This window comes from Scyliorhinus torazame, chromosome 5 (genome assembly GCF_047496885.1).
Source record: "Scyliorhinus torazame isolate Kashiwa2021f chromosome 5, sScyTor2.1, whole genome shotgun sequence".
NCBI classification, from domain to species: domain Eukaryota; kingdom Metazoa; phylum Chordata; class Chondrichthyes; order Carcharhiniformes; family Scyliorhinidae; genus Scyliorhinus; species Scyliorhinus torazame.
Genome location: NC_092711.1, coordinates 280214799 through 280237961, shown reverse-complemented (window position 1 = coordinate 280237961; position 23163 = coordinate 280214799). Strand labels below are relative to the sequence as shown.

At 52.0% G+C, this 23163-nt stretch overlaps 1 protein-coding gene across 3 annotated transcripts in view; it reads right to left on the bottom strand.

Annotated features, from left to right (window-relative positions):
* tenm1 (teneurin transmembrane protein 1) overlaps positions 1-23163 on the bottom strand; it is a 1545585-nt gene that overhangs the window by 233317 nt on the left and 1289105 nt on the right. For all 3 annotated transcript variants that reach the window (XM_072505612.1, XM_072505613.1, XM_072505614.1), the window contains one exon: positions 13657-13873. In XM_072505612.1, the coding sequence (XP_072361713.1) occupies positions 13657-13873 (217 nt within the window). The remainder of the gene's footprint in view (positions 1-13656; positions 13874-23163) is intronic.

Sequence of the window (23163 nt, the reverse complement as noted above, 5' to 3'; positions counted from 1 at the left end):
TGCTAATGAGCCAGTTCTTTGCCCACATGAATCTGGTTTGAATTCTCATTCCCTGCTTCGGATTCGCCAGGGCCGGCATTGGCGCTGGAGAGCTCGGCAAGCTGGAGCTGCTTATAAGCACTCCACTCCCCAGACTCTCTTATTCCAGCCAAGAAGATGGCCCAGAGAAGAGTAGCAGCACTCTTCATGGGCGGAGCACAAAATTCAATGTGAAAGTAATGATTGCAAAGTAGTAACACTTCGGTTTAAGTTCCAAGATAAAATGTGTTCGATAGTTTTGACTGACCTTCCAATTAATCTGAGCATGCAACACAAAACTTTTTAAACTTGGCACAGTGAACATACATTTAGCAATTGAAGTCAGACCAAATGGTTGGGATTTAATGAAAAATCACTTTGGTGCCATAAGGAATGCTCTTCAGTGACTGGGGCTGGATGCAAAGTCAAACTGATGTGAGGGAAGCTCAGGCATAGAACCTAACTGATGGCAGAACATTATTGCTTCACAGGAAACTATTAGAACCATGTCCATAGCTCCAGGGTGATAGGTATTTTATTTAAATGGATTGTTCAAACTTGATCCAACATTTTGTGGTTAGACTAACTGCCATAGGTAAAAACAAAGCAATGATTTACCTATTAAGGAACAATTGACCCACTCCTATTATAGATATTACTAAAGTTCAAAGGGTTGCAATCAATTGGGGAGGCAATGACGTAGTGGTATTGTCACTGGACTATTAAACCAGACACCCATAGTAATGCTCTGGGGACACAGGTTCGAATCCCGCCACTGCAGATGGTGAAATTTGAATGCAATAAATATCTGGAATTAAAAGTCAAATGATGACCGTGATACCTTTGTCGATTGTCGTAAAAACCTATCTGGTTCACTAATGTCCTTTAGGGAAGGAAATCTGCCGTCCTTACCTGGTCTGGCCTACATGTAACTCCAGACCCACAATGTGATTGACTCTTAACTGCACCCGCAAGGGCAATTAGGGATGGGCAATAAATGCTGGCCCAGTCTGCAACGCCCACGTCCCATGAACGAATAAAAATTACCGATTTGGTTTGATTTGATTTATTGTCACATGTACCGAAGTACAGTGACAATAAATTGGCAATTTTGTAAAAGACAGGGACTGGTCTGCCAGTGATTGGGCCTTTAATTTGCTTAAGGTGGGGCTTTCTCCCACCAATTCGAAAGGAGCTCTCCCTCTGAGAAATGCTGGTTATTCAAATGGTTGACAGTTCTCTTGCACTAGCTTATCACCGCTGGGCTATGGTGAATCCAGTGAAGAAGTGGAGTCATCAGCTTGGAGAAAGATGAGCCCGGGATCACACTGGGGGCAGAGTGGCTAACCTGAAGGTGGGGTTTGGGGTGGGGGCAGGATGGGCAGAGCGGGGGGGGGGGGGGGAGGAAAATATGGAGTGGGTGTGGGTTTGGGTGAGGAGAACATGTCAAGGGGGCCTCTGATGGGTACAGCTTGCAAAAATAGGAGGCAGCCTCCCACAGCACAGCCAGCAGGCTACGGGTTTTACCAGGTGGCCTGGACACTTGGCATGGGCCTGCACTGCTGTGGGTAAAATCCAAGCAGCAATGGGATGTGACCGTTAATTGGCCATTAAAGGGCCTCAATTGTCCCACAGGCAAGCAACTCCCCTACCATGGGTAAAATGGTCTCCTCCCACCCATCCATCCACCCACCTGCAATCTCACCCCAGGTGTGCATTAAAATTCAGCCAAATAATTCAAAGAAAGCATTTCTAAGTGGAGGGGTAATACTTCAACTCTGCCGAAACCACTGTAGTGATATCATGGTTGTGTTGTAATTCACCGACTGAGCACTAGGCGTCTCATTCGTATCTAAGTGCATGTTAGAATCAGGTGACCTCAGACTGTCCAGGGAGCTGGGAGAGAGGTTGCTTGTGCATGGTCATACTATTATCCATACAAGTGTTCTTGTAATATATATCAGGCCATCCAACAAGAACATTACAACCACCATTTGGCATGTGGCCAGAATAAAGAGGCTAGTGGCTTTAACATGCAGTTTGGCGACTTCCGGTTGCGGCTATGCGGAGCTAAGTCGCACATTCGGCAGCGCCCGACAGAAACGGATTTTTGGGCTCTTTTTAGGGCCCCCAGCGGCATTTGTTTGACGGTTCACAATGTGGGAAGGTGATAGTAGCATTTCCCCAGCACTGTATGGATTGGACCAGGAGTGGAGTGGTGAAAAAAGTAGTTTTGGAGCAGCGAAAAGTGCGAGGGAGAAAAATCAAGATGGCGGCAGTGGAGACCAGGCATCGTGGGCGCAGTGGTCACAGGAACAGCAGGAGTTTCTCCAGCGCTGCATCACGGAATTGAAGGCAGAGCTGTTGGAGCCGATGAAGGCTTCGATAGACAAACTGCTCGAGACCCAGAAGGCCCAAGGGACGGCAATCCGGGAGGTGCGGCAAAAGGCCTCGGAGAACGAGGACGAGATCTTGGTCCTGGCGGTGAATGTAGAGGCGCACGAGGCGATGCATAGGAAATGGCAGGAGAAGTTCGAGGACATGGAGAACCGGTCGAGGAGGAAGAACCTGCGGATTCTGGGTGTCCCGGAGGGAGTGGGGGGGGTCGGATGTTGGAACATATGTGGTCACGATGCTGAACACGTTGATGGGCACGGGGGCCTTACCAGGGCCCCTGGACCTGGAGGGGGCCCAACCAAGTCCTGGTGGGGAGGCCCAAGCCCAACGAGTCACCGCGGGCAGAGCTGGTGCGGTTCCACCGCTTCGTGGACAAGAGTGTGTCCTAAGTTGGGCAAAGAAGGAGCGGAGCTGCAGGTGGGAGAATGCAGAGGTCCGTATGTACCAGGACTGTAGCGCGGAGGTGGCCAAGAAGAGGGCCGGGTACAATCGGGCTAAGGCAGCTCTGCATTCGAAGGGGGTGAAATTTGGAATGTTACAGCTGGCGCGACTGTGGGTCACTTTCAAGGACCGCCACCACTACTTTGAGACGGCGGAGGAGGCGTGGACCTTTATCCAGGCCGAAACATTGGACTCGGATTGAGGGTCGGTTGCGAGGGGATGTCGAGAGGGGATTGATGTGATTGTTGTGTTTTGGGGGATGTTCTGTTCTGTTTGGTACTGTTTTTTCTTTTGGGTGCTGGGTAGGTAGGGTGAAATGGTTCGTAGTGGGGGTTTGGTGAGAGTGTGGGCATCGGTGGTTGGAAGAGGGGGTCCCATTGGGGGGGGGGAGGGGAGAGGGGAGGCCTGAGGTGGGGGAGCTGGGATCAGGCTGCGAAAGGGAGCTGCGCCTGAGGGGGCGGGGCCAGCTTGGTGGAAAGCGCAGTTTTTTTTCCCCCACGCTAGGGAAGGAAGGGGTCAGGGGGGAAGAGGTGGTGCTGGAGAGGAGCACCCGCTGATGGGCAGGAGGGGGGGGGGATTCTCACACTGGGGGGGTCGATGGAGTGGCGGGAGCGGCCGGGGTCAGCAGAAGTCAGCTGACTTACGGGAGTGCTATGGGGGGAGCAACGCAGCTAGAGGGGGACCTTGCTGGGGGGGGGGAGGGGGAACTGGTTGCTGCTGCATTGGCCAAAGGGAAGCTGGAGCCTGAAGAGAGAGTCGGGGCGGGGGTCTGCCGCTGAGGGGGAACGGAGAGTGCGGGAGGCGCGGGCACGCGGCTGGCCTAGAAAGGGAGATGGCTAATCAACGGGACGGGGGGGGGGGGGGGGGGGGGCAGCCCCATGATCCGGCTGATAACTTGGAATGTGAGAGGCCTGAACGGGCCGGTCAAGAGGGCCCGGGTGTTCGCGCACCTGAAGGGACTGAAGGCAGATGTGGTCATGCTCCAGGAGATGCATTTGAGGGTAGCAGACCAGGTTAGGCTGAGAAAGGGGTGGGTAGGGCAGGTTTTCCACTCGGGGTTGGACGCAGAGAATCGAAGGGTGGCGATTTTGGTTGAGAAGCGGGTGTCGTTTGAGACGCTAAGCATCGTGGCAGACAATGGAGGTAGGTATGTGATGGTGAGCGGTAAGCTGCAGGGGGTGCGGGTGGTCTTGGTGAATATGTATGCCCCGAATTGGGACGATGCCGGATTTATGCGGCGCATGTTGGGCCGGATTCCGGACCTGGAGGCAGGGAGCTTGATAATGGGGGTGGACTTTAATACGGTATTGGATCCAGCATTGGACCGCTCTAGATCCAGGACGGGTAAGAGGCCGGCGGCGGCCGAGGTGTTGAGGGGGTTTATGGACCAGATGGGAGGAGTGGACCCATGGAGGTTTGTTAGGCCGGGGCCAGGGAATTATCTTTCTTTTCCCACATCCATAAAGCCTACTCCCGGAATGACTTCTTCGTTATGAGCAGAGCACTAATCTCGAGGGTGGAGGGCATGGAGTATTCAGCCATAGCCATCTCAGACCATGCCCCGCACTGGGTAGAGCACGAGCTAGGGGAGGGGAGGGACCAGCGCCCGCTGTGACGCCTGGAGGTGGGTTTGCTGGTGGATGAGGAGGTGAGCGGGCGGATCCGGGGGTGTATTGAAAGATAACTAGAGGTGAACGATAATGGGGAGGTGCAGGTAGGGTGGTCTGGGATGCCCTGAAGGTTTTGATTCGGGGAGAGCTAATCTCCACTAGGACCCACAAGGAGGGGAAGGAGAGGAGAGAGAGGGAGAGGTTGGTGGGGGAGATTTTAAGGGTAGATAGGATGTATGCAGAGGTCCCCGAGGAGGGACTACTCAAGGAGCGACGAAGCCTCCAGGCCGAGTTCGACATGTTGACTACCAAGAAGGCGGAGGTGCAGTGGAGGAAGGCGCAAGGGGCGGTGTATGAAACGGGGAGAAGGCGAGCCGGATGCTGGCACACCAGCTGCGGAAGCGGGAGGCGGCGAGGGAGATTGGGGGAGTTGGGGAGAAAGGTGGGAACACGGTGCGGAGTGCGGTGGGAATAAATGGGGTATTTAGAGACTTCTCTGAGGGGCTGTATAGGTCTGAGCCCCCGACGGAGGAGGGGGGGATGTGTCGTTTTCTGGACCGGCTGAGGCTCCCGAGGGTAGAGGAGGGGCAGGTGGCTGGGCTTGGGGCACCGGTAGGGCTGGAGGTTATGACTAAGGGGCTGGGGAGTATGCAGGCGGGGAAGGCACTGGGGCCAGATGGGTTCCCGGTGGAATTTTACAGGAAGTATATGGACCTGTTGGGCCCACTACCAGTGAGGACTTTCAATTAGGCGAGGGAGGGGGTGGCCCTACCCCCGATGATGTCCAGGGCGCTGATCTCGCTGATCTTGAAGCGGGACTAGGACCCTTTACAGTGCGGGGCGTACAGGCCAATCTCGCTCATCAACGTTGATGCGAAGCTGTTAGCGAAGGTGTTGGCTACCAGAATTGAGGACTGTGTTCTGGGGGTGATCCACGAGGACCAGGCGGATTTTGTGAAGGGAAGGCAGCTAAACACCAATGTGCGGAGGCTCCTAAATGTAATCATGATGCCTGCAGTGGAGGGGGAAGCAGAGTTAGTGGCGGCTATGGATGCAGAGAAGGCCTTCGATAGGGTGGAGTGGGGTACCTGTGGGAAGTGTTGAGGAGGTTCAGGGAGGGGGGGGTTCGTCAGTTGGGTTAGGTTACTGTACGAAGCCCCGTTGGCGAATGTGGCCACAAATCGGAGGTGGTCAGAATACTTTTGGCTGTACCGGGGGACGAGGCAGGGGTGCCCCCTATCCCCCCTGCTATTTGCGTTGGCAATTGAACCTTTGGCGATTGTTTTGAGGGAGTCCAGGAACTGGAGGGGCCTGGTCTGGGTGGGGGAGGAACACCGGGTTTCGTTGTATGCAGACGACCTGTTACTGTATGTGGCGGACCTGGTGGGGGGGATGCCGGAGGTGATGCGGATCCTCAGGGAGTTTGGAGACTTTTCCGGGTATAAGCTATTAAAAGGTGGGATATGCTGCCACTTTCCCTGGCGGGTAGGGTACAGTCGGTGAAGATGACGGCGCTCGCGAGGTTCCTTTTTATATTCCAGTGCCTCCCCATCCTGATCCCGAAGGCCTTTTTTAAGTGGGTCAGCAGGAGCATCATCGGGTTTGTATGGGCGAGAAAGACCCCGAGGGTGAGAAGGATGTTTCTGGAACAGAGCAGGGACAGAGGAGGGCTAGCGTTGCCTAATCTGTGTGGGTACTACTGGGCTGCCAATGTGGCGATGATACGCAAGTGGGTAATGGAGGGGGAGGGGGCGGCATGGAAGAGGCTGGAGATGGCGTCCTGTGTGGGCACGAGCCTGAGAGCGTTGGTGACGGCATCGCTGCCGCTCCCGCCGACAAGGTACACCATGAGTCCAGTGGTGGAGGCGACCCACAAAATTTGGGGGCAGTGGAGATGCCACAGGGGGGAGGCAGAGGATTCGGTGTGGTCCCCGATCCGAGAGAACCATCGGTTTGTCCCAGGAAGAATAGATGGGGGGGTTCCTGAGCTGGCACAGGGCAGGTATTAGAAGGATGGGGGACCTGTTTACAGATGGGACGTTTGCGAGCCTTGGGGCGCTGGAGGGAAAATTTGGGCTCCCCCCGGGAAATGCCTTCAGGTACATGCAGGTAAGGGCGTTTGTAAGATGGCAGGTGAGGGGATTTCTGCTGCTGCCAGCACGTAGGATCCAGGATAGGGTGCTCCCAGGGGTGTGGGTGGAGAAGGCAAGGTCTCGGCGATCTACGAGGAAAGGTAAATGGGAGGAGGAGCTGGGGGAGGAGATAGGTGAGGGTACGTGGGCAGATGCACTGGGTAGGGTAAATTCTTCCTCCTCTTGCGCCAGGCTTAGCTTGATACAATTTAAAGTTTTACACAGGGCGCACATGACTGGGGCAAGGCTGAGTCGGTTTTTTGGAGTGGAGGACAGGTGTATGAGGTGTTCGGGGATCCCAGCAAATCATGGCCACATGTTCTGGGCGTGCCCAGCACTGGAAGGGTTCTGGAGGGGCGTTGCGAGGACGGTGTCTAAGGTGGTAAACACCCGGGTTAAGCCGAGTTGAGGGCTCGCACTATTTGGGGTATCGGACGAGCCGAGAGTGCAGGAGGCGAAAGAGGCTGGCATTCTGGCCTTTGCGTCCCTGGTAGTCCGGCGGAGGATTCTGCTACAGTGGAAGGATGCGAGGCTCCCAAGCGTGGAAGCCTGGATCAGCGACATGGCAGGGTTCATTAAATTGGAGAGGGAAAATTTGCCTGAAGAGGATCTGTGCAAGGGTTCTTCAGGCGGTGGCAAACGTTCCTAGACTTTCTAGCGGAGCGTTAGGAGGTGGTCAGCAGCAGCAACCCGGGGGGGGGGGGCGGGGGGGGGGGGGTAACTTGGTGTTTACTACTGTGTTTATTATCATTTAATGGGGGGCTTGTATATTGGGGGAATACGTGACATAGCTATAAGATGTTTATTTATGTGTTCTTTGTTTTTTCTTATTTCTGTAAATATGTTGAAAATATGTTAAAAATTTGAATAAAATTTTTTCTTTTTTTTAAAACATGCAGTTTGGCCCTTTTCCTGCCTGCCCCCTCATTGTCATCAGGACTCAACACATATATGTAAAGAACAGCTTTGATCAGGTATCCCTGCCATCTGTCTAGGAGAACAAGTAAAAATAGCAGGTGATGGAACAGTGACTGCTTTCTGACAGCAAGTAAACCAACCAATTTTAACTTCTTTCCCACACAAATTTGTCAGATGAAACTGCCTTTAAATATATATATCACGTGCAAGAGATTATTATAATATAATAAACTGGAGAGCATTAAAGGTACAAAGGGCTAACCTGGCAATATACCGTTTATTTTCCATTTGTCATAACAAATGCACTGCCTGAGTCAATTTTAATAACTGCCACTGAAAATGATGAAACAGGAAAAAAATGTTTTTTGATTAAAAAGGCCATATATATGAAAAATATGATTTCACTAATATCTATCTTATTTGGGTTGAAATAATAGAGAAATAATGGAGTGATTTGAAATTAGTCATCCTGCAATCATTACTTGCTATATAATTAACTGCCCGAGGGAATCTAAGGTTTTGAGTGCAATATCAGTTTACAGGTTTTGTGCCTAATAGCATGAAGGTGATACATTTTACTAAGTGTGTTTCCATGGTGCACTACTATTTTATATATGTTGTGTTTGCAGTTGAGATACGGCTGTGCACCATACACCAAAACAGGTCTGTCTTTCTGGAAGGGCAAGATCAAATCATTCATATGAACCTATCTTGTGGCAATTGCAAGCTTGAGGGTGGGCAGTACTGAAGAGGAGGGGAAAAAAATCTAACAATCTAATGAAGGGGTTAAGATAGCATTAACCACAGTGCAAATGTTTGATTCGACTTCATTTTAAAAGTCCTGGATTAGAAAACAACTTTGACATCACCCTGGATGGAATAATTGGTCTGATAATAGGCAGACCTAGAGGGAAATGATGTTTGCAGTCTCTGGATCAAGGGGAAGTCTATTAGCTCTGGTTTTTGCTTGCAGTGCTGGATCAGTATTGTTTCGTCCCAACAATGTGGTTGCATGAAAGTATTGCTACCCCATTTATTAGAGAGAGACACTACACAGCCCATTAATATTTAGAAGCAATCAAATAACTAAGAGTGACTTCACACAGTAATCCCATTAAGGAATTCATAATGAGAATGAAACAGGAATAGCTGATAATTGCCACCTTAACTCTAAATTGCTATTACATTCTTAAAATAACTTTTGCATATCCAGTTTCATATGTGATATATATTAAAAGACTGCAAAGTGATCACAGACTGCTTATTGGTGTTAATTTAGCACTGAGAAATAATGGACTGGATTCTCCATTTCTGAGACCAAGGGCTCGATTCTTCGATTTTGAGGCTATGTCCGGAGGAAGTTCTAGTCTTACGATGAATAAGTCTGCGGCGCCCCCGCACCGATGCTACACCCAGTGGTGGGCTAACAGAAACGGCCGGAGAATTGCTGGGTCTGTGGCCACGCATGCGCACAGCGACCTGCCGAGGTCACGCCGTACAACATGGCACCGGCCGCGCACGGACCCAGCCTGCCGGACAGTGCCCCCCTCTAACTCCCCTCGCCACCCCGGGACCACCCCCACCAGTCCACCTAGCATCCGCCAATGCCCCCCCAGCCAGCGGAATGGCTCCCCCCCCCCCCCCATCTATGGGGGTGCTGGTCACAGTCCGCTGCCACCATGCGAGGTTGACAAAACCTCAGAGCACACATTCCCCACGCCGCCGGGAAGTTGGTCTATCGGGGCCGGAGCATTGCAGAGGGCTATCAGGTGACGTCCTGAGGCCGTCCCAACGGCGTGCGGCGTAGTCACCGATGACGCCGTTTTGTATGGGGCGGAGCATCTGAAAACAGATGCCCCCCACCCCCGGTTTCGGTGTCAAAAGCGTTTCTCCACACAAACGCTGAATGCGATTTCGGTGTCGGCAAACAGAGAATCCGCCCCAAGTGTTGACGCCGGCGCAGGATTCGTGGAGTTCCACCTGGACCGATTCAGCTACTGTAGATGGGCTATCACCGGCCCCACATGGAACACAATTGATTCCAGTGAGAAATAGTGCGGGATTCGCCGGTTTCACGATTGACACTTGGGAGGCTGACAAGCTGCAGCCGCATATACACACTTCACTCCCTACACACCATCCCAGCCAACAGGTTGGCAGCAAGATGTGTGACACCAAGCTTCACTGTCGCCAAGCTGAAGACTTTCCTGGACGCGGTGGAGGAGAGGCGCTTGACATTGTACCCTGGCCGGGAAAGGAGGCTGCCAGCCACTGCAATCCGTTGTGCCTGGGCGCACGTGGTAGAGGTGGTCAGCGCCACCAGCAACACTGTCCGGATCGGCCAGCAGTGCCGGGAAAAACTACATTACCTCTTCAGGGCGGCCAGGGTGAGTAGGCCAGGCCCCTGTGCTCCTGACACTAACCCCGTCCCACATACCCGTAACCCTCTGCCCCCCTCTCCCAAAACCCAGAGGGCAGCTGAACCCCTACCCTGCACCACATGCTGGAATCCATACTGGCTGCCATGGCTGGATGCCACTGAGGCCACCAGCTACCCACCCCCTCGGCTGCATGCGCGGACTGTCTAACACTGTCGTTTTCTGTCTGTCCCCCGCCCCCCTCCCCCGCCAAGGAGAAGGCTGTCCATAACTGCCGAGAGTGGGAGAAAACTGGAGGGGGACCAGCGGACCTGCGGCCCCTGACCGTGGCAGAGCAGAGGGCCCTGGACATGGTCGATGGCCTGGAGGAAAGGGAGCTCGCCGGGGTGGAGGTCCGTCATGCGCAAGGAAGTGAGACCCTGCAAAGTTGTGGTTCCCTGTGACACATGTATCAACCCCTCCCAACACCACCCTCACCCCCACACTACACTCACACTCACCCCCCACACTCACCCCCACACTACACTCACACTCACCCCACCCTCACCCCCCACACCACCCTGACCACCCCCGCAGCCCCACCCTCACCCTCATTTGAAAGTGCATCAGAGAATTTTCATTATATGGCCAGTATTCTGAGACCGAGGAACTTCACTCTGTGTCTACTTCTGACATTGACACAATTTTACCACCTCAAGCATCCATCACCTCATTGAGCACAAAATTCAATGTGAAAGTAATGATTGCAAAGTAGTCTCACTTACATTTAAGTTCCAAAATAAAATGTGTTACGATAGTTTTGACTGACCTTCCAATTAATCTGAGCATGCAACACAAAACATTTTAAACTCTGCACAGTAAACATACATTTAGCAATTGAAATCAGACCAAACGGTTGGGACTTTATGAAATGGAAAACTCACTTTGCTGCCATAAGGAATGCTCTTCAGTGACTGGGGCTGGATGCAATGTCAAACTGAAGTGAGGGAAGCTCAGGCGTAGAACCTAACTCATGGCATAACGTTATTGCTTCACAGGAAACTATTAGAATCTTGTCCATAGCACCAGAGTGACAGGTATTTTATTTAAATGGATTGTTCAAACTTGATCCAACATTTTGTGGTTAGACTAACTGCCATAGATAAAAACAAAACAATGATATACCTATCATAGAACAACAGATATTACAAAATTTCAAAGGGATGCAATCAATTGGCAGTTTTGTTAAAGTCGGGGATTGGTCTGCCTTGTGCTTGGCTGACTCACATCAAAGCTATTTAATGGATATTGGGCCATTAATTTCTTTAAGGTGGGACCTGTGGCCTCTGACATGGCAGAGCAGAGGGCCCTGGACGTGGTCGGCGGCCCGGAGGAAAGGGAGGTCATCGGGGTGGAGTTCGGACAAGGGCAAGGAAGTGAGACCCTGCTGATTTGCGGCTCCCCGTGACATGTGTGTCAACCCCCCCCTCGCCACCCTAACCACCACCCTCTCTCCACACCACCCTCACTCACACCCTCACCCGACACCACCCTCACCACCCCCACACCACTCTCACCCCACCCTCGTCACCTCCGCACCCCACACCACCCTCACCCCATTCTACACCGCCCTCACCCCAACCCTCACCTTACACAACCCTCACCCTACGCAACCCTCACCCTCACCAACCCTGCATGCCCATCCTCACCCCCAATCTTCCCCCCCCCCCCTTCCCCCAGCCCGCAGTTTAATCATGCGTCTTGTCTTGTGCTGTGCAGGGCTTGCAGGATGGCAGTGGGTGGGCTGCAAGGGGGGGTGAGGGAGGCATTGGGGCACCTACACGCTGGTGTCACTCCGCAGAATCAGGGGCCAAGGTGGGTGGTCAGTAGGGTGCGCAGCAAGAATGCTGCATTGCAGACTGTGGCAATGGTGCTCCATGCATGGACACTGCCCCATTCCCGTGGGGGGTCACCCTGGCCTGTTTCCTTATCACCTACCCTCCCCTTGGCCCTGGCAAGGCCCCCCGCCCATCCAGCCATCCCGGCCAGTGTCTGACCCGGCAACCCACAGTCGTACCTCTTTGTGTCCTACCTCCTCTCTCTCTCCCTCAACAGCTTCGATGCCGGTTTCACGATTTTTAAAAGCACAAGTGAACGGCGCCGTTGGGAACTCGGCCGAGAATCGCAGAGGCCCCGGAGAATACCAGGTCAGGCGAGCTAATGATATGCAAACGGCGTTTACTGTACGTGCATTCCAGACCACATTGACGCCGCTGTCGAGGTGACGGAGAATTGCGATTTGGCGTCAGACCCTATTCTCCGCCCAATCGCGTTACAGCCAATGGAGAATCCCGCCCAGTCAGGTTAGTATATCCATAGTATATTAAGTCTTACATTTGTGCAATCTTCCTGCCAATATTAGCATTCTAAATTCCCATGCTCACATTTGTAATAGAAGCCAGTGCAAACTTGTCACCCTGTAATTATATCCTCCTCCAATGGAGGGGCTACAGTGTCACCATTAGTGGTTCGCATAATTATAAAAGGAGAAGGTCAGACAGAGCACATTATGCCTGAAGATGTAGGAATTTATAACGGTAATATAAAATTAAGGACAGTACCCATGACTTAAGAATGTGGACTGAATTACGATAACAAGACTTTTTCCAACCATTAATTACCCTCTAACCCCACTTCACCTTAAGACTACACTTGGTCATGACTCACCATAAGCAATATTCTGATGATTAACTTGTGTTATTTTATGTTAAATGAGAAAAAATTCTCCTCTAACCAACATTGACACTGTAGTTTTTTAACTAAAATGACAACAGTGAGAGTTCTAACTAATTCTCATGGCCAGGGCCCGATTAATATTTGTTAACCTTGCGATGGTTGTGCATTTCAAGCAGCTTAATGATTAAAGAAACAAGGAAATTCATCGTGGAGCCCAGCTAGTTAAAGTAGGCTAATGGGGTGTGGGGCTGGTGTATTTTGGGAGGGGGCGTAGAGCACTTTCATGATTGCATGGAGTGCTGCAGCAATCCCTCTACTCATTGCTAGTTAGGCCACTTTACAAATGCCATGGATGGACTGTGCCCAGCTCACGTTCTGTCCATCGATATATGATAATTGCATCAAAGTCCTTTTAATGCTGTTTGACTGTGATGTGCATGGGCCAACGTTCTGCAAAAAACAGGCTGCTTATATCAAAGACTTCACCACAATAGAGAAACGTAAGCGTTAGCGGAAACATGGCAGTAAATGCTGCACCATGATTTATATTGTGTTACCATCCAATTGCCATCTAGCAGTGAAGCCAAAAAGCAGAACCAATTGGTTAATACTTTTGCACCAAGTTTCTTTGTCTGCAATTTTGATGCCTTCATTCAGATAGAAGTTGAAGGAATTTCATTTGAAAGACTTAAATATGAGAGCAATTCCAATAATTTAAAATTGAAAACATATTCAGCTTAGTCCAGGATCTGTTAATCTCCGAAGGGCTGAAAATAGGTAAATGTTTTCGTATTAATCTTATAAAATATTTTATGGAAACTATTCATTAAACCAATGCATTCAACAGTCCATAGCACTTTGTAGAATAGAAGGAATGGAGGAGGTGATGAAAAGGAAATTGGCTATTGAAAATAAGCAGATGTCTATTTCTTGCTCCTAAGAATTCTTATATTTTATTTTAAAATATGCAATCTTACATTCATGCTTAACACCTTGACTTCAGAACTATGGATCGAAAGATGCTACACAGAATTTTTTTAAAGTTACCTGTTGTCAAAGAGACCATCACTGGGGAGTACATGTGTGTTGTCTTTCCCAACCAGGAACTTTATTCTATCGTAGAAGCGTCTGGGGGGATGCAGGGGAAAAGGCAATTGACTTTGCTGGATCAGGTCAAGAGGATCAGGCGATCCCTGGCAAAGCTGACCTGTGTAACAAACTGTTTGCTTGCAACAATCTGGGTCCATGCAGTCGATTAAACCATCTGGAAGGAAAGAGCGAAACATGAGGCAGTCTTTTTTAAAATGAATGTTTTAGGCTCCAAGATAAGAATACTTTTCTGCTCTCAATGTGGTATAGATGTAGCACTGACTGAAGAATTTTCCTTTCAGTTCTAAAATTGACTCAGGAATGTCAACTGTCTCATTTCCAAGCATTTAACTTATACTTTAAAACATCCAAATACCTTAAAACTGCTTCATTTGACAGTGTTGACTGATGCGTGTTTGTAGTTCCAAGGGTAGGCGTACTCCCAGCCCAACCCTGATCATTCTTCAGTCATGAAGAGACATGGTGCATCAACAGGCTACACATCTCATATTTACAAATGCGCAAGTGGGCAAGGATTACTTAATGCTATTCAAGAACGGAGAATCAAGGGATGAGTGGGTGGGAAAATAGAATTCAAACCCAAAGGGTGGATTCTCCGTTGCACGCTGCCAGGAGCGGGTTTCCTGGTCGAGTGGCGAATTCATCGTTGGCCGCAAAACGGGATCAGCGCCAGGCGACAATCCCGTTCAGATGCTCCAGTCCCTTGCCGGCAACGGCAGTGAGCTACAAGCCGGCAGCACCACACAAATGGGTCATCAGCACCCATTCACATCCGATGAACGGGCTAAAAGCCCGATTGTCTATCTCCCCGGTGATACTCTGGTGTTTAAAGCAACAGCTATTACAAGTGTCAGAGGCTTCCTCCAAAGCAAGTGCACTTCGAAGAGCTTCAAATCCCTTGACAGATTTTGAAATGAAAATTTGATACAGCAATACATTGCATTCGCTAGTGATTGACAATTTTATACTCTAGAGTATAAAATATAGAGAAAGTTGCCTGGTGGATCATTGAGCTATCTTTCCCTTCACGCTTGAATGCAGCGCCATGATCCTGCTTTGATGCTAACCACAATGTTTAGAGCACTTGTGTTATGACTGACAGTTCATCGCCACATCAAACGCTGTGCTTTTTGCTATGAAAAAGAAGTAATGATGGTGTGCATGACACAGGTGCCCCCAAAGTCCACCAGAAGGCCCCTCCTCCCCCCACAATGCAAAACCAGGTGGGTCTCTGATGAGGGTCTCTGTTGGGGGTCCATAAAATCAGGTACCATGCTGCCCCACCTGCAGCAGCGGGCGAGGCGCTGGGACGCTGTAGGAGAATTCAGGCCTCTAAGTGGCCAATTAATGGCGACACAAGGATCTCCTTCCGCTGCCACTTTGATGTTACCCAATGCAGGATAGTCCTGGCACCAGTCATCCAGCTTGGCAGGTTTCACCCGGTGAGCCGGTAGCCGGTCTGGCTGGGAGACTTTCTACTTTTAGTGATCCTCCTATGTCCATTGAAGACCAAAAACAAAGCCCTTTCACCACGCCTGGATCCCATCAACCTCCCCCCACCACCCCACCCTAGCTCTTCCACCATCCCAGGATCTTGCCTACCACCTGCTATTCCCTGCCTTCCCATCCCGTCCATCTTAGTCCCTCACTACCTTCTCCGGGGGCCTGCCAGCCTGGCCCTTGCGAGACCCTGGACCTACTTCAAATCCAGGGTCCATCACTGAATGCCTTCGTTGAGACTGGCTGCAGTGGCCACCACCTCCTCATATCATCCAGCCCGAAACGTTTCTGTTTAAAATTTCAATTGACATCTGTCAGCATCAAGGGGATACCATAAGAACTAAGGAAATTTCATTTGATTATTTTCAGTTTGACGTCTGTAACATTGTCCATTAGATTGAGGCTCAGAGCCTGATACAATAACTCACCTTTTGCTGTTCTCTATTTCATAATGAACAGAACTGTGAGATGCTGCTTTTGCTATTTGTACTGAACTTGCCCTCAATCCACCAGGACACCCTCTGTTATCCCAATTAATTGAGGTTCCATTGTATTAATATTCAAAATCAGTTCCACGAGAAAACAGAACAATCTTAACATTCATTGAACCCAAGAAATAGGCCACAATAAGCATAGCTCAAAATATCTAGTGGCTGTTTGCACAAGCTTTTTATAGCTCTTCCATTCAATTAAATTCTCATGCACTTCAGATATGGCATGAGTAATTTAACCATAATTTGGGTGTCCTTTTCCAAGTAATTACTTTATACTTCATAGCCTTCAGTACAGATTAACTTGCTTGTTATAAAAATATCTGCCGTAACCTTAGGTTAGCAATGATGAAGACAGGGCCGCTTTTTCTTCCAATTTGCATCTGGCAACAGTACTGTAAGCATGACAAATCAGGCAGACTGTTGGGTCAGTAGCAATGATACGTGCCCCAAGCCACAAAGTTCCATTTTACAAATCCAAATTCATCAGACCATGTACTGTATAAATGATACTTTATTCGCCAATGTCTAAATTCCAGTCTTCGGTCTAAAGACTTAGGGGCATAAATTTGTCTTGGCCTCAATGGGCAATAGCAAATTTTCAGCCCATTTAAACTCCACCTGGCTTTCTTTTTCACTGAAATGATTTTATACCCTTAAGACTCTCAGAGGTCCTCGCTGCCATTGGGAGAAAACCTTGTCAGTTTAAATTTATATCATGCAAATCCCAAACAACAGGTTTTCAAAAAGGAAGCCATTGTTACAACTTCCAGTCTAGTAACAGCTTTCTTTCTATTTAAAAAAACTATATTATTAAATTATATACTTCTTGTTGAAACAGTGGGCGAAACTCTCTGGGCTGAATTCTCCGCCATCGGGATTTTCCGTTTTGCCGGCAGCCCGGGGGTTTCCCAACAGTGTGGGGCTGGCCCACAATGGGAAACCCCATTGACCAGCCGGCGAAAAGGAAAATCCCAACAGCGTGATGAACCAGGGGCGAAATTCTCCCCAAACGGCGCGATGTCCGCCGACGGGCGCCCAAAACGGCGCTAATCAGACGGGCATCGCGCCGCCCCAAAGGTGCGGAATGCTCCGCATCTTTGGGGGCCAAGCCCCAACATTGAGGGGCTAGGCCGACGCCGGAAGAATTTCCGCCCCGCCAGCTGGCGGAAACGGCCTTTGTTGCCCCGCCAGCTGGCGCGGAAATGACATGTCGGGGCGGCGCATGCGCGGGAGCGTCAGCGGCCGCTGAAAGTTTCCCGCGCATGCGCAGTGGAGGGAGGCCCCGCGATCGGGGCCCACCGATCCGCGGGCGGGCCTGTGCCGTGGGGGCACTCTTTCGTTCCGCCTCCGCAACGGTCTCCACCATGGCGGAGGCGGAACGGAAAGAGTGCCCCCACGGCACAGGCCCGCCCGCGGATCGGTGGGACCCGATCGCGGGCCAGGCCACCGTGGGGGCACCCCCCGGGGCCAGAACACCCGCGCCCCCCCCAGGACCCCGGAGCCCGCCCACGCCTTGTCCCGCCATTCAAAAGGTGGTTTAATCCACGCCGGCGGGACAGGCAATTTATCGGCGGGACTTCGGCCCATCCGGGCCGGAGAATCCAGCGGGGGGGGCCCGCCAACCGGCGCAGCCCGATTCCCGCCCCCGCCGAATATCCGGTACCGGAGACTTCGGCAACCGGCGGGGGCGGGATTCACGGCGGCCAACGGCCATTCTCCGACCCGCTGGGGGGTCGGAGAATGACGCCCCAGAAATCTGGCGTGGCGGGACGGAGAATACCACACTCATTCTCTCATTCTGGGAGACTAAGGGGTAAATTCTCTGCCTCCCCTGCCGTGTGTCCTTCAGCAGTATGCCCTTGCCAGCAGCGGGTTTATCCGTTCCCGCCGCTGACCAATGGGATTTCCCATTGAGGCCACACCATTCCACTGGTAAACCAGCGGGTGCGCTGCCGGCGGAATTGAGAATCCTACCGGTGGAGAATTCACCCCGAAGTGCTGATGCACGATTGTATTGTGCGCTGTTCGCATTCCTGTAGGGGGTGCTATTTCTAGAGCAATTCGGGACATACTAATAGGCCAGCACTCTACCCAAGTGAATCTAGGGCAATTCTCGTTCCTGACGGCAGGGGATTTGCTGGACCAGAATTGGCGCTGGAGAGCTTGTCAAGTTGGAGGCGCTTAATAGCACTCCACTCCCCAGACACCCTCATAAGAGTTTTACCAAACTTTGCGGATAGGGAACTTGAGAGAATGTTGGATGCAGCGGAGGAGAGGCAGGACATCCTCTTCCCCCGGGTGGGCAGGAGGCTACTGCCCACGGTCATCCACTGGGCATGGGCAGAGGTGGCTGAGGCGCTTATCGCAGTGAGCCTCACCAGGCAGACTGGCACACAGTGCCACAAGAAGGTGAATGACTTCCTTAGGCCAGCTTGGGTGAATCACCACCTCTGTTCCCCTAGCATCACAGCAGTTCCTCACTCTTAACATCACACACCCACTCCCATAGAGGCCAATCAAAACCCACCTGCCTGCATCTCCCTCGCATCCCACCCTGTACAAAACCCCAACTCCTGATTTTCCCTCATTGGCTAAGTGCCTTGCACACACATGGCACCAGCTACAGACCCCCCCGCCCCCCCCCCCCCCCCCCGTGTAACTCACCTCCATGAGTCTCACCATGTCCTTTATATGGCCCTAGGAAAACATGGCCCATAACAGAAGAGAGGAGGGGGCATCCCTGACCTCTGGGCTCTCACCCCCGCTGAGCAGAGGGCAATGGCATTATCCGGGGAGGTGCAGGAGAGGGCTATATCCAAGGCAGAAGTCGGTATGTGACAACAATGAGCCCCTAATGCAAAATTATGTCCCTGTTGCAAGTGAGTCACCTCTCTCCCCCAGAGATCTTACCTTGTGTCTTGTCTTTTGTCTTGCAGGAGCACCAAAAGATGAAGCTAGCCCGTCTGGGATACCTCCCTCCCAGCTACAACCCCGGAGGACCAGTCTGGGGATGACAGCAACCTTTCGGCACTGCATTCATCTGCACCATCCATCATTACAGAGACTATCATCATGGTGATGCATTTTAGTGAAGAGGCTCTTGGTCACCTTCTGGTGCGCACATCACACATGCTGCAGCACATCAGGTGGAGGTAGGAACTCCCGAGGGAGCGGGCGGCTGGAGGGCTGCCTGATCCCTGGAACCAGCTGTAGGTATCGCACTTCTGGAAAGTATGATCCCATCACTGGTGGAGATGTGGATGCAGAACCAAGTTTAACAGGAAGGGGTGTCAGCAACTTTCCAACGCCTACAGGTGCAGTTGGAGGAGTCCAACCACCTTCAGGTGCAGGAGATCATGCCAACAATGCATGTTTCCCAGGACAACACTGAACGGGTGACATCCGCGACGGAAGCCTTGGGTCAGTGGGTCAAGAAGTGCAAGGCTTGGGGCACACTGTACATCGGCTCTTGGTCGATGGCTGAGGCTCAGGGCAGGGGAGTCCAGTCAAAGGCAATCATGTACTGCCCCCACATGGACATTGCTGCAACGCTCCAATGCTTGATTGAGTCACAAAGGGTCATATCTGAGGGTGTCAAGAGCATTGGCCGGGCATGATTGACCTGGGCCAGTCACAAAGGGACATGCCTGAGGCAGTGAGGGACATGACTCACTCGCTGAGGGGTGTGCTCCATGGTTGAGAGCATCGAGACCCTGGTCGACATGAGAGCGGGCCTCCAGATCTGGCAGTGCCAGGTGACGGTGGAGTCTCCGGAGCTCACTCCAGCCTCACTTGCATCCCATGGAGTAGCCCAGGGGCCATCGAGCACACTGTGGGAGGAGGAAATGATGGGGCCCGTGTCAGTGACTCCCGCAGGGGAATTTCTGAAACAGCTCAGCACTTATGCATCCCCCCACCTGACGCTGGCAGATCTGATGGGCAGTGGGCGAACAGTGTGGCACCTCGTCACGAGTGACACCCGAACATCAGCCATGCCCACCCAGGTCCAGCCCTCCAGAGGATGACCGCCAAAGGCATCTCAGGTCAGAGAGCGAGATACAAGTAGGGTGCCTCCATGTCTGATGTGCTGTCCAGTGTCATACCTAGAAGGAGCGGTAGGCCACGTAAATTTAGGAGGTTTGACAGCAGTTATATTGGCATGGGTGCAGCACATAGGTTAGAGGTAAGCCTCAGGGCACAATAATGTATACCGCCACGATTAAACACTTCTTCACCAAAATTCCAACTTGCCATTGATCTCTGAAAAAAAAATGAATGAATGAAAATCGCTTATTGTCACAAGTAAGCTTCAAATGAAGTGACTGTGAATAGCCCCTAGTCACCACATTACAGCGCCTGTTCGGGGAGGCTGGTACGGGAATTGAACCGTGCTGCTGGCCTGCCTTGGTCTGCTTTCAAAGCCAGCTCTTTAGCCCTGTGCTAAACCAGCCCCTATGGTGTGAGGGATGGACTGGGCTCGGTGCAGAGGGTGTGCTGGGTGCTGTGTGGGAGGTTGGTGGTGTTGTGTGTTGGATGATGACATGGGCAGGGCCCCCAGGACAATTGAACGTTCCACCAGGGGCAGCAGGGAAAGGGATCAGACGTGTGAGGCTGCCTTGTAGTTTACCAAGTGAGTGATCTACCACCACACAACATCTCCAGAACTCCACCATCCCCTGCACCTCAAAGAATATTCAGGCCCGTGAGATGGAATGGCCAGCACACATGCCAGGGATCACCAACAGACAATGGAAGGTGATCCTGTAGACAGGAGTCAGACTTTGTCAAACAATAAGGAGCACCAGAGCTCACTTCACAGCGAGTCTTCATCATCCTCTGTCCCGTGGAGAAGACCTGCTGATTCTACGTGCCCAGGGCTAACATCCTGCACTGATGTTGGTAGGACCCTTGGAGAGGGGAGCAGGAGCCGGGATGGAGTGAAGGGAGGAGGGACAAGGAAAGATATGAGCGGCTATGGGGAAGGGGGCACTACTTAGTTAAAAAATCTGGAGTTGATGAGGTTGTCCTGTATATGGTGGCCCTGGAGCATACATTGGGTGGCTGCCATGCCAGCCCGTGCTCCATGCCCGGTTCTTCCTGGTCATCCTCCTCATCCTTCTCGTCAGATTAGAACTTGCATTCTTCCTCGCCCCCTCTGTTGCACATTGTTGTGCAGGATGCAGCAGGCCAGCACGATGTTCGAGAACCTCTTGGGGCTGTATCGGAATGCCCCACCAGAGCAGCCCTGGCATCGGAAGCGCATCTTGAGGATGCCGATGCACCACTCAATAATACTCCTGGGTGCTGGGTGGATGTTGTTATAATGGGTCTCAGCGTTGGTCTGGGGTCTCCATAGATCATAGATCATAGAATTTACAGTGCAGAAGGAGGCCATTCGGCCCGTCAAGTCTGCACCGGCTCTTGGAAAGAGCACCCTACCCAAGGTCAACACTTCCGCCCTATCCCCATAACCCAGCAATCCCACCCAACACTAAGGGCAATTTTGGACACTAAGGGCAATGTATCATGGCCAATCCACCTAACCTGCACATCTTTGGACTATGGGAGGAAACCGGAGCACCCGGAGGAAACCCACGCACACACGGGGAGGATGTGCAGACTCCGCACAGACAGTGACCCAAGCTGGAATCGAACCTGGGACCCTGGAGCTGTGAAGCAATTGTGCTATCCACAATGTTACTGTGCTGCCCAGACAGGAGTCGTTAGCCAAGACCTCAGCGGGTAACCCTCGTCGCTCAACAATCACCCCCTCACCTGAGGGAGTGCAGGAAGGTGCCGGGGACTGACGAGTGCTGTAGGATGTATGCGCCCTGCACACTGCCAGGGCATCGACCGCAGATGTGCATGATCTGCAATTGGTGGTAGCATATTCAGCAAGTGGAAGCCCTTCTGATTGATGAAGGGTACCCCCTAATGAACTGCTGCTCATAGGGAGACATGTTTGTCATTGATTGCCCCCTGGATCTGGGGCATGCCAACGAATGTGGGAAATCCTGCTGCCCGGGCAACCTGGTGGGCTTGGTGCAGATTGATGCTTATATAGCCCACTGCCCGGGCACATAGGACATCCATCACAGCACAGATGCACCTGTTTATGGAATCTGAGAGGTTCCCGCTCGGCCCCTAGAAAGACCCAGAGGTATAAATGTTCAGGGCGACCGTCACCCCCGCAGTGCCAGGGTGCACCATCATCTGTCACAGGTGGTGCATGGTCTCCTTGGTTAGCTAAAGTCTTTGGCGGCACAGGCAGTCCGGCATCCCCTTGAAGGATAGATGCTGACGGTACACACATGGGCTGAAGAGGCATCTCCTCCTCAGCCTATTGGAACAGCGGCACTCGCATCTCAGCAGCTGGCCCTTGCTCTCCTGGGACAGGCTTCTCTTTGCAAGGTCCTCTCCGAGCAGGCCCTGTGCCTCCAGCCTTGTGCGTTTCCAATGGCAGCCGTGGCTAGGTCGATAGCAAGCATTCCTCCCTGGTTGTCCTCCGAAATTCATTGTCTGCAGGGGGGTGGTGTGTGAAGAGAAGACATGTTAGCAAGATGAGTATTCTCTTGCCCATCCAGATCCAATAGGCTACATGGTGGCCTTGAGTTGCACTTCAGCTCCACCCTCCACATGTCTACCCCAAACCCACCCCCACACCTCAGCCGTTCCCCCCCGATATATTGTCTTCCACACTGCACCACAGTGAATGGCACTGGGGACCCTCCATCCACTCCACCCATCTCTGTCAACACAGGCACCGGTGTCTGCCGCAACCCATGTCAACGATGGGACTAGCCCCTGTCCTGTCTCCCAAGCGGATCTACCATGGGTGTCCTCATTGGCTGGGCCTTGTGTTATCCTGCCAGCAGGGTGGCACCTGATTGTGCGGTGGAGAGGGTCATCGTGTGCCACTAATCATCTCCATGTTTAGAGGCTTGAGTGTGGGCAGGTCCTACAGATGGGGGTGAGTGAGGGAAGTATGCGTCTGCTGGGAGCATAACTGTAATGTGATGTGTGTCCTGGGTGTGACACACAGGTTGTGACAACTTGTCAGGGGGCAGGATGGAAGGGATCAGCGGCACAATTGGCAGGAAGGGCTTGGAGGCAGCTGGTGGTCCTGCGGAATGGGTAAGCTGATAGTGTCGCTGGGGTTGCCCCTTCCCTGAGAGGGGCAGTGTGCCAGGGAGGGAGCCAAATCCACGGTGCATGTATCCTGTGTTTGTGATAAGTTCTGCTATTCCCCTGCTTACCCTGCAGTGGGGCTGCGCTTCTGATGAGCGTCAGCACCTGGGGCGAAATTCTCCGGAAACGGCGCGATGTCCGTTGACTGGCGCCCAAAACGGCGCAAATCAGACAGGCATCGCGCCACCCCAAAGGTGCGGAATGCTCCGCATCTTTGGGGGCCGAGCCCCAACACTGAGGGGCTCGGTCGGCGCCGGACGAA